The sequence below is a fragment of the Spea bombifrons genome, chromosome 2 (genome assembly GCF_027358695.1).
Source record: "Spea bombifrons isolate aSpeBom1 chromosome 2, aSpeBom1.2.pri, whole genome shotgun sequence".
NCBI classification, from domain to species: Eukaryota; Metazoa; Chordata; class Amphibia; order Anura; family Pelobatidae; genus Spea; species Spea bombifrons.
The window spans coordinates 95639754-95651878 of record NC_071088.1 but is presented as its reverse complement, the minus strand read 5'-3'; the positions used below and the strand labels follow the sequence as shown (position 1 = coordinate 95651878).

The 12125-nt window shown below is 39.7% G+C and overlaps 1 protein-coding gene across 1 annotated transcript in view; it reads right to left on the bottom strand.

The window, feature by feature from the left end:
- The window catches only part of EFNB2 (ephrin B2), a 30276-nt gene extending 19062 nt beyond the window's left edge, over positions 1-11214 (bottom strand). Inside the window, exon 1 of the mRNA XM_053455272.1 lies at positions 10746-11214. Within this exon, the coding sequence (XP_053311247.1) occupies positions 10746-10867 (122 nt within the window). The 5' untranslated portion in view covers positions 10868-11214. The remainder of the gene's footprint in view (positions 1-10745) is intronic.
- Between the last annotated feature and the right edge of the window lie 911 nt (positions 11215-12125).

Sequence of the window (12125 nt, the reverse complement as noted above, 5' to 3'; positions counted from 1 at the left end):
CTTAAAGGGGGCCTGAGGCATCGAACAGGAGGGGTGTAAGCGGCAAGGAAGAAATTCTATCTGAAATGAATACATCGATATAGATGTATCTCAATAATATTCTAAAGCAGAAGTAAAACTGCTACCAGGGAAACGAGGAGTAAGTGCTGCATAATCCGGGGCCATAGGTCAAGTCCTTCTTTTAGCAGCCCATTCAATCAGGAGGGAGTACTTGAAAAAAAAGAAGGGTGTTGAACTGCTGCATGCAGCACGGCAGCCACTACCGGATAGAGAAGAATTTTTAGAAAGTATAGGCCGTTCTATGCTAGGCTTCCTTTATGGAGAACGGAGTGTCGCCAACACCAGCGGTGCCTATCATGGAATCTATGGTTAACCAAGCCCAGCTGGCAGCTGTTTAACAACTGTGCTATGCAAAGGCATCATAAATCACGAGATAAAGCTGATTGACAGCGAAGAATAGCAAGTCATCTGGCTTCGCCAAGCTGTATAATCAGTAAAGATAATCAACTCTCCACCCTGAAATGGAGGAATAACTAAAGAGCACCCTATCAATTGGTGAGCAGGTAATTTACACCTGTACAGTCAGGCTCCCTGCAGCAACGCTCCAAACCCAGACAGCGACAGAGGGTGCGGCACGTCTTGCTATTCAAAGGCGAGGCGGCGTTAGACAAACAGTGACAAAGCCAGTAAAATAATGCAGGCTGATTTCATGTGTTTCAGCTGAAATGCTTTCATAGAAACCTCTTTTTATAACGCATTTCTTATCTAGCATTCCCTATTCTAAGACAATTGTTTTTACGCAGAAACATGTCCCTATGTGTCATGTTTCCTCCGCGACATGGCTGCCCACTTAGAGGCCACAAACCAAGTCGCTCTATTGTAAGCCCGATGGCTCCTGACGAATTATCGGCTACTGGCCTTAAAGCGCCAGGACAAATTTAACTCGCCAGTCTGGCACTGCTTAGGGCTAGAAAAAAAATCAGCCAATAGAAAATGCTTTTGTGAAAAGTAATCCTTTTCGCCGAGCCACCATTTTAATACATTTCCAATCCCTGACCTCCTTTTTTTTTTTTTTTTTTACACAATGACTAGCATCTTCCGCCAGCCCATCTGTCTCGTGCCAACTGCAAGTCTACCATTCTGCGGGAAGGCATTTTTTTTGCTGGTTACGGATGCTAGGAGTGGTCTTCCGTCACAGGACGCTGCTGTCAGGTACTCTGGGAAGGATTGTATGAGTGGGGATGCGATGAAATAAAATCTATAATTGCCCTGTCGTGGACATTATTTTTTCGCTTTACCATCCGCCAGCTTAACATGAACGCTCAAAAAGACTTACATCGCATTTACATATAAATGAATGGGATTGAAGGCGAAGGTGAAATTTCCGCAGAAGTGGGTACAAGTGATACGGCCAGATATGAATATAATATGCATTTATTTTTGGTTTACAATAAACTATGTTCTGCTTTGTATTAACCTAGTGCTTCTCACACTTTACCAAGAAATGATTCTATTTTTCACGACTTCTTATCAACCTCACCTTACATTGTCTAGATCATTTCTCAGAAAATGTAAATTTGAATCGAGGGTTCCCCTGAAGCCTCAGTTGTTTACGTGCTACGGAATATAATGTAACCACGCATTTCAAGTTAAATACATCTGTCAGAGTTCATCGAAGCTCCAAACGGCTCACTAGGTTGGCTCTCCAAGAGGTGGGGACCCCGGAGACCGGCGCGGCACAATTAACATAGCAAAATTCAGACAGAGTAGCATATATCCTGAAAATCCTTCTGGGGCTAGTCAAACTCAACTAAAGCCAAGGAAGCAGGATTCAAGTTTGACGAGCAATCGGCCTAGACATGACTCGGAGACTTTGGCAGCCCTGATCGACTGAAAGCTGGCATAGTTCCTGAACCCAAAATGACAGCTAATTGTGAGCAGACAATAAAAAAAAATCATATTTCTCTATAGCTCAATTGTCGTGGTTCTGACATCATTGCTTCGACAATCTCAAAAAAAATATGCAGCTCTCAGCGAGATTGTGATTAAAACCCCTCGCCGAGACATCATAATACCTGGTGCTGTTACATATTCAATCTCCAAATCTTTAAAGATCTACATTGGCTTCAGGTTCGTCTGCCAAACATAGATTCATTTTTTTTCTTTCTTACTTAGTGTCACTTTCAATAAAATGTGTTTTTGTAACACGTCCGCTTACAGTGCGTCTCTGTTCCTGTACGTAGTTAAGTATTCATGTGCCAGGCTACTTTTTAATGCCATCTCCAGACGCTAATGTTTTTGCGGCTGACCCGATATCCCCGTCGATATTAGGGATCAGATACATCTAACCTTCTCAAAAGAAGGCGTATATAACTTCGCTATTAACCCTGTGATTGAAAGCACAGTGGGTTAACCGCTACTACTACGGCATGACAGCCTGAGCAATGAAGGCAGGGAAGGAGCTGAATGTTACTTTGTATTAACTGCTTTGTAATTCTTGAAAAAGTTCAGAAAAAAAACATTTGACCACTATATCTAATCAAACAAATATTTTGTGTGTTACACAGCACGTTAAAATTTGACTCATAATATAAGCACAAAGGGTCCTATGACCAGGCAATTCAGAAACATCGACCATTTGCTACGACAGATGTATACTACGGAGGGCAAAGAAGAAAAAAAAGACTCGGCTTATCAACAAAGGAGATCTATTGCCACGTGAATTTGACAAGATAATGTTCCTCTTACAAACCATCTTTTTTATGCTGTTCGCATTGCATGGAGCATCAGAAAGCATAATCATTAATAAAAAAAAAGCTTCATTATGGCCATCATCCTTTAATTTTGTTCAAAGGGGTGATTGATGTCGTATGTTTCTCTTTCCTTGTTAAGGATTTCATCTCATTTTTTTTTCTATGCTTGAAAACGCAAGGATGCCGTTTTACTAGCTGCCAAATCTTATGGATTGTAATAACCTTTAAATGAATGGAGACAAGTGAATAGCATGGTGTCCGCCTGCTCCTGATTCAGAGTGGAGGAGGAGAAGGAAAAAAAAAAAATAGGATAAGCAAGAATCCAACGGCCAAAACACAATTTACCTCCTTAATTGAAACTCTCCCACCTACAAGCATCCACGTATGGTGTCACATCTTACAAAAAGAAGTCTACAGTAAGTCTTAGAAACGAGGGTAACCTTATTTACATCAAATAACATTTATGGTACACGTAAGCAATCAAGCTAAGGGGCCTTTGTTATTTGGCACCCCTAAGTATACCCTAGTGTAAAAGCCACTGGAGGCAGTAGGCTTACCATATAACTCGTATAGAGTCCTTCAACTGGCTGGCCCCACATTGAACCTTATTGGGCCGCAAAGCAGTCATATGCAAGTAGGTCATAAATTAAGTTACTCGAATTTCTTAAATTACTTAATTTATTGTTCTTTTGTTTTACGAAATACGTTTTAAGGGGAAGTGAAAGTCTATAAAATATTCCCCACCACAAACTGACCATTGCCGCGGAGAACATTTGAACACGACTATGTATCCATTCCAGATTTACTTCTCTTTCGGTTGCTTTATGTGTGCGCATGTTTACGATGGCAGTATTCGGCTACAGTTAGAATGTAAGGTATCTGTTCTTCAATCCCCGGCAACAAAGAAAGATGTAAAAACCTGGAAAGTTATCCAAGTCACTCTTGCCAAGAAACATGATTTAATGAAATCATCTGAGACGCACTTAATCAAAAAAGTGTGTTTAGGATTATTCGTGCAGACAGAACAGTTAGTATTGGCTTCTGTTTTTTCTCCCAGTCTGGGCTATCCTTCCATCATAAAGAATTCCGTTCCAATAGCACACATGCGGGCAGCCCATAAAACAACTAGTCTTTATTCTTCCTGCACCTGTAAGACCACAACCCAGCGTGAAGTTTAAAGACCTCCTTAGTGTCATTCCTTCATGCATCTTGTGTCTACAGCGACAAAGTGCGTCGGGAAACAAAAAGCGAAACAGTTTTACCTCTCTCTTTATTTTACTGCTCTGCTTTCAGCTGAAGAGCAAAAGTCAGGAAATCTTCTCTCTCTTTTATTGCTTTACTGCGTAACAAAGCCGATGACTTTAAACAAAGAGATGTGTGATGCATTTAACATGACGTTCTGCAATGCTTATGTACAAGTGAGAGCCGCCTCACAGCACAAAAAAAATAATGGAAAAATATGTTAATTTGAAGACTTTTTTTTGTCGTTTCGTGGATTTTTCAATAATAAATATGTATCAGGGATTCAAAGTGACATGTTTATTTTTAGCTCCTCCTGCAGTGGGGAATTCGCATTAACAGCCACATTTGAAATCAAAAGGCCTCTGTTTTTCTATTCAGATAACCCCTGTCCCTGCCTACCCTCTCTGTTCTCTGATGCTTCTCAGCATGTCTTCTCAGAGCCAATATATACATATAAGAAAGAATCTCAGAGCTCCGTTTAATCCCGGAGATGCGGCTGCTACTGCCGACACTGCAGCGTTTAAAACCAGTGGTTAAAAAGGATAATATTCCTAGGAGTTACACTCAGTCGTTAAATTAAACTAAAAATGCGAAGGTCTAAGTGAATACGGTAGTTGTCTGGCATACACGTGGTGTCTTGGCATGATCTATCGACTCTACAACCATTTTAGAGATACAATTGCGTAGTCACACGAGGCCTTCTCCAACACTGGGCCAGCCCAACGTCTCCGCTGTACGTACTTTGAGCACAATACCCTATAGCCCCAAGCGAGGCCTTCAACTCTTTCAGGACGCTTTTCAAAAACATGTCACATCCACCATCAAGCTAATCTATATGTTGCCATGGTTTCCCCCTTTATCTGCCTTTGGATTTGTAGGAACTGCATGGATTTACTAAATTTTTCTTTGTAAGGTGGGAGAAAGAAAACAAATGGTGGTTCTATTGCTATACAATCAGATTACTGCCCCCTTGCTTTTCCCCCCATAGCTTTTTTGGAACGTTTCAATCCAAAAGGGATCAGTTTCTTTAGATTTCGCACTTGATTTACATTACCTCTGTATAAGATCTAGCCCGAGATGTAATCCCTTATTAACTACGGCCAAGGGTTGATTTGCTTAAAAAGGAAGAACAAATTGTGTCAGCTTTGTTTTTAATGTGAAAGTACAAAATGGATTACTAAAGAAATCTGCTTATTTCACACAGTTAGTATGGCACTGAATTTAAAATGAGATTTAAACAGGAAAGCGCTGTAAAAAGGTTTAACATTTTCCGCCATGAGGGAAGGAGGCCGTTTGGATCACATCTTTTGTCTTTTGAGACTTTAAAGAGACGATGGCACCACAGGGGTTTTCCATGCTGTCTTAATGCTATTTGTTATGTTTTTTTTGTATGTTTTTTTTGGGGGGGTTAAAAAAATTATTGAGAGTAAGTCCAAATCCAGTATTACTAAATCAAAATATCTCAAACACTTCTACACACCCATTTAAAAAAAAAAAAAACACACACACACACACAAAGAATGAACTCATGAGCAAAGCTCCAAAATTGTACCATAAATGACCTGAAAAACAGGTTTTTCTTATGTCAGCCAGCAAGGAAGGAAAAGATTAGGCCTGTGCGAACAATTTAATCACCGGCTTTCTTTAAGGAAAGTTTCTTCTAATTTGCAAACACACAACTACAAAGCTTAGACCATCAATATTTGACATATTCAACAACTAAATATATGAACATTTAATAGGTTGAACTGTTGCGCTGTTACGTTGAATACTTTCATCTTCTAAAATAAAGGTTTTTTCCCTTTATTTTATTTTTTTATTTTTTGCAAAAGAGAGAGGGAATTAAGATTTGAGACTTTTGCTTGAACGTCTCTCTCTTGAGAGCTGATGTAAACCATTTTCATTTCATCCAAACCACTCAGACATGTTTCATTCTCATCATTATTTTTAATGCATTCTAATTATGATGTTATTAACAGTCGACGCTGATGACTATAAGAAGGTTTCGCAGAAACTTGACTTAAGAGTGGATGGACTAGAAACCTACAACTGTCTTCTTCAAGGCCAATTTGAATCGTACCAAATAAAGCGGGCAAGTGTCTTAATGGCCAAAGTTCTAGCAGGTAATGAATCATTAAAATTACTGGCACATCACTAAAGGTAACAAAAGAGAAAAAACATCTAAGATGTCAATACTTCAAGATGTATCAAAAGCAGAAACTTCCATTTTTATAGCTTCCTCAAAAACAGATCTACAAAACCAACACAGTTTCTACGCAAAAGGGCTTGATGAACTTTTTTGCATTTTAATATATCGTGTATTGTTTCCATAAAAACAAATGCACCATCTGGCAAATGGAAAGGCAAAAAAAAAAAAAAAATGATCTTCTCGATCTGCATTACTTTATAATCATGCGTTATTCTTAAAAATAACGAGCCATTTATAAATGCGTCTGTTTGTATCTTAATCCCCATTTAGAACGTGTGGGATAATTATCATGTTTGACACCCGGATATAAAATATAATGCACACCCATTTCCTATACCGACTGTTCCTGAACATAAGGGTTAAAACAACTTCCAAAATCAAATCCTGAGATGGAACTAAAATATAACCCCCTCTGCTGTACAAATTCAATCTCTTTGTGCACTTTTGCCGCGCTATACATATTCCGGAAACTATATTCATAAAGTGTATCTTAACTTACGTTACAATAACATTTTTCCAAAGCCGACTAAAAGCTAACAAACTTTGACCATAAAAACTATTTTGCTAAGTATGCAATGCTTATTTCTTTATTTATTAAAGATACTTTTAAGATAAACGGACTTGTTCCATTATTAAAATAATACAACCGTACAAAAGACCTCTGGAAAGAATTGATAGCATCAGTAATTGTAATAAAAGCAGGTTCAACATATAGATTAAGATCTAAAGTATGCAAGGCCTTACAGTTACCAAAGCAAAGATGGCAGCGCATGCATTAGAAGGGTAACCACTATCCAAAGGGCGGGTTGGAAAAGGGAGGCTACCGATTTTTTTTTAATGATAAAACATTTTTTTAATAGATGTTCAAAAGTAACTATTAACTCAGCAAAGTTTCATGGTCGGATGGATAACTTTGTATAGTTTTTTTTTAAGTAGCAATTTAGACCTGAAACTAAAGGCAACTGATGAAGCCCTTTACCTGAGTGAGGTTTACAAACAAGGGCTTTAGATAATGACAGTAGATAATGTAACAATTAAACCCCAGATAAACCACACAATATGCATAAGGAGAAACCGTTACCCCTGGCTTTTTATGAGCGTTGTGCATGTCAATAGTTGACCTGGGATAATGTCCAGTGCAGGTGTTGGAAGTTGTCTAAGTAGGATAATAAATCAATGATGTCCCTTAACTCATCAAGTGGCATCAGCAACATTTTGGGTGAGCAGGTTCCTAGCAAATCCGCTTAGTGTTCACTCTCTCTTTAGCTTGGAGCGTTAATTGTGAGGGTTAACAGTGTCATCCCAAGGGAAAGGATTCCTAAATAAATTCCTGTCTACAGCAGTGTACCATAGACCGAGATACGGTTTCAGCCAGACACTTTGTTGAAGAGCTGGCTCAGTTGTCCCTTCAAACAAGGACCATTACCTCCAGTTTATCATCCTGACAAAATGTGAGGAATGTGCATGTAAAAGTACTAACAATTCCACCCCTGGCGTGTTCCCCTTTCTTCTCATTCTATATTAAAACCGACAAGATTAACCCAAATGCAAACTCTGGAGCAGAGTTCAAGGATGCATTCACATAAGGCTGAATGTTCATTTGTTTACCTACAAAAATCTGACTTTAAAATACAAAGACCGACGGCCAGGAGCATTCATAGAGAGCTCCTCAAAAGATTTTATCACCGTAGAATGATTTATTAATACCTAACCTCTTTCTCATTGGCCACATTTATTTTTATTACAATTATATTTTTTTCCAAAAAAAAAATCTAAATTCATACCAAAAAAATTACATTTACATAAAACCCCATAATACATTTTTTTCCCGATTTCATGTGCACTTTCATAATGGCCAAGAATAAGCAATGTGGGGTTCTGATATACAGGATAGATATTTTTTGTTCAATCAATTTCCATTAGAGAGATGTTTTTCGGAGTATTTCAAGTGGCAACTGGCAAACTGTGTGGAAAGTCATTTTTATCTGGTACAGCTAATCAGCAGTAGCTCTGTTTAGCAGCTAGTATATTGCATATCCATAATATTGGTTTCAAGAGCTGGTCTACAACATAAAAGCACCTAAGAGCAGGCACTCAATCATTTAATTATAAGGAAGAGCAAAAATACATTTCTATAACCACAACTGATCTATGTTACTGTCCATTATCTATATTTCCCAGCAATTTTAAGTACCACACAAGACACCCACTATAGTTAAATATAACGAGAAGTGGCAAAAGAAAAAAAAAAACATACTTAATATTGAATACAACATTCGACAACGGCAATAAAAATTCTAGGTGGTATATTTTAATTGGCGAATCTGTCCTCACTACTTTATAATCTCATTAAAACTCCAGGGTTACATTTTAATATTATAAAAGATGGTATATATATATATATATTTTAGACAATATCTTCGGCAAAACTTAGGTGGTTGGCAACAGATATGGAGTATAAAAAAGATTTTTTTTTAAAGGGAATATCTAGAATAATTAACAAAAAAACCTGATTACCTTAAGATTTGTTCAGGAGTATTAAAAAAAAAATCAAGCTTTTAAATACGATGAGATTTTCAGAACAGTTGGACATGAAAGCTTACAAAGCAAGGAGTGGAAATCCTAAATGTAAGATCTCACTATGTGCATTGGTAGAGTGACCTCTGTAGGACTTAACTGATCAGTGTTTTCAGCTTCCCCGTTTAGTCTACCGGAGTCATTATAGGAACATGGGATTTACATTGATAAAAAGCAGGTCCTCGTAGAGAAATACACTGGCCAACATCTAGAAACCAGCCTTATGAGAGGTTTGAATCTTAAAAAGTATTTGTCTTCTATATTAGAGTTTAGATAGTTTCATTGTATTTAATGTTCTAGAAAGGAAGAAACATGCCCTATCTGAGTAAATATTGATGGCATAGCATCTGAAAAATCCACTCCATTTTATATAATATAAGCCTGTGTGTTTTTATACATTATACAGTGCACTGGAATAGCACCCAAACTACAAAGGACCTACATGAAATGCCCTGCTGATCCTTTTGCCCTTGGGGGAGGGAAGAGAAGGGATAACATTGTTTATAAAAAATCCAACCTTTGAAGAACAGATTCTAAACTGATATGTTTTCCTTTTCCAGATCACTGTAGCTTGAAGCTAAAATAGTTGTAAGAGGGGGGGGTATAATGTACAAAACCAAAATGAAACTGCAAAAGCTTTAAAGGACTGGTGCTATGTAGATCAGAAGATGGGGACCTTGTTAGCAGTCTGCAAATAGTACCCTTAGTCTCAGAGGGCATCTGATCAATTCTACCCTGAAACTCCACTTTAGAGAAAAGTGGATTTTTTAGTGGGGATTCCCCTATCTCTACAGGGAAGTAAGAATATGAAGCATTTTCACATATGTGTGTCTATATATAGAAAGGTTATGCCACCTGATTAGGTATGATTCATGTTTATGGCTAGGGAATGTAAAAAATAATGTGTTCCTTAGTCCTGTAGAAATGAAACTGGTGACCACTGCATAGTAACATGACTTTAATGGAAGGGTGTCTTCCACCTGGGACTTTATATACAGTCTAACTGGGGACAGCAGAACACATCCAGCAGTCAGTCTGCCTACAACAAGCCTGCATTGTGAGACCATGGAAAGAAGCCACTATGTGATTCTGGTGCCATCAGAGCCATTCACATGCCAAGTGGAGTCCCAATTCTGAGTTGATGGATGGCCTCAGCTAGCTTGGAGTAGGGAATTAAAGTGAACCAATAGTTTAATGTGTATTGGGGAGCAGAATTAGGAGCATTTATAGTGCAGTTGTGTTTCATGTGGATACATATATCAGATGCCCCCTAAAATCCTAGGATGGGGTCTTACTAATGCCGAGACCCGAATATGTAACACGCAGCCCACACTAGATCTGCCCAATTTAACATTAAGATTGTGGGTCAAGGAAAACATATCTCAGTTGGTTGACCCCTTTATCGTGTTGAGGGACCCTGAGCCGGATAACCCCCTTCTATCCTCCGGTCAGATCTAGGTGCAATGCGGATCATTCCTTATCATTTACGTATTGTGACCCAGGCCCTTCTGGCTGGAGAGGGTGGTGGGCTGTATTTGTGAGTCGGGGGGGGCTCTCCATGCAGACCTAATCTACAGAGTGATGAAGCCTATGAGAATGGGCGACTGGGCTGCTGCCACGGAACCCCCGCCACTCCCAGGGCACTTTCCAATGGTGCCCCTTAGTTTGGGATCAGGCCCCTTAATGGGAATGTGGGGGTCCATATTTATGATATTTACAGGCGAAGGATAAATGAGAGATGATGCTTTAAATCAGCACAAAGTATGCAGCATGTGAGGCACATCGCTCCCCTGGCTGGGGCAACAGAAGGACCGGGCATCTGATCAGTCGGCTAGCGTCTGCACCAAGAGGTCACAGTAACTACGCACAGCCCACCCTAGCTGTCCGCAATAACGCAACCGTAGCAAAAAATAATTATAATAATAATATCAACAACAATATGAATAATAATAATAATTACTTACTTGGGGTTGGAGGAATTCCAGTATATAGGTTCTAACACTATGGATCTGGAAATAGCAGTCCTGATCAACAGGATCCAAAAGCCCAAGCTGTACTTCCAAAGAGAGTCCCTGCTGAACGCCATGGTGATGGGTCTCCCCGATCCGATGATCCAACACCCCGAAACACGACGTGCAAAAAGCTGCAGCGTTTATGACAATTATACGGTGACAAATCTTCCGCGATCTGGGGCGGAGGTGACACAGAGTCTGGTATAAAAAAAAAGTGAAGGTGCTCAGAAGGATCTCCGGGCAGCACCCCTGAGAGGGACAGTCTTCACTCCTGGTTTATTCTAGCACAAGGGGTATAAAGAGAATCAACTCCAAGCTGCCAACTCCTGCTTGGATCCACTGTATCCTAAAGGTATCCCAATCGGGCACGATGGTAAACACGGGGATCCAGCATCCAGCAGCGTTCCCTTATTGCTCTATATGACTGAAGGAACCAACCACAGTCACCAGAAATCCTGAAGGAGCCAGCCCAGAGTGGCAGCGATCTAAATCAGAACGTGAGCTCAATCAATCCAGTCCATATACAGAGATATGTATCCCAGGCTCCGGGGAGAAACACTGGGGTAAATCCCAAACGGGTGCTCCTGCCCTTCTATGCCAGTGACTTGCAGCAAACACACACGGCAGCTCCCCGATCCCGAGCAGCTCTTCTAGTCACTTGCTACTGAACCAAAGTAACCGCGGCTAGCACTCTGCTGTATGTATATAAACCCAGCCCGCCCCTCTCTTAGCCCGCCCCTCTCATTGGCTGCGACGAGCAGGAGACGCAGTGATTGGCCGCGTCCCGCGTCAATCGAGAGCGCAGCCCGAGATTGTCTGTTCCAGGACGGAATATTGTGGCTGACAGGTATAGACCTCCCATACAATACAGCGCGAAGCCGCCGGCATCCTGAATGCCCCGCATTAATATTTATTACGTGACCCACTGACACCCGCAACTCCACCGTCTAAACAGACAAGCTTCGCTTTGTTTCTTCGCCACCGATTCAATCGAATGCGTTGATTAGGGTAACAAGATTTCTTCTGATAACATTAAAGGAATTAGACAGATAAACTTCTGCTGAACTCCCGCTCAATGTATGTTATCATAAGACAAAAAATACCCATTGCCATAAAATCTCTCAACTACAACAATAACTTTTGGGTTTTTTCATTGTTTTCATTGTTTTGGATAAAAAAAAAGCTTACGTTTTAGGGCGATGATGCACAAAACTGTTACATCAATATTATATATATTTACACACAAATGTGGTGTATAATGATATTAATGTAACAGTTTTGTTTATATATATATATATATATATATATTGAAACTTTAAGAACAATTTAAGA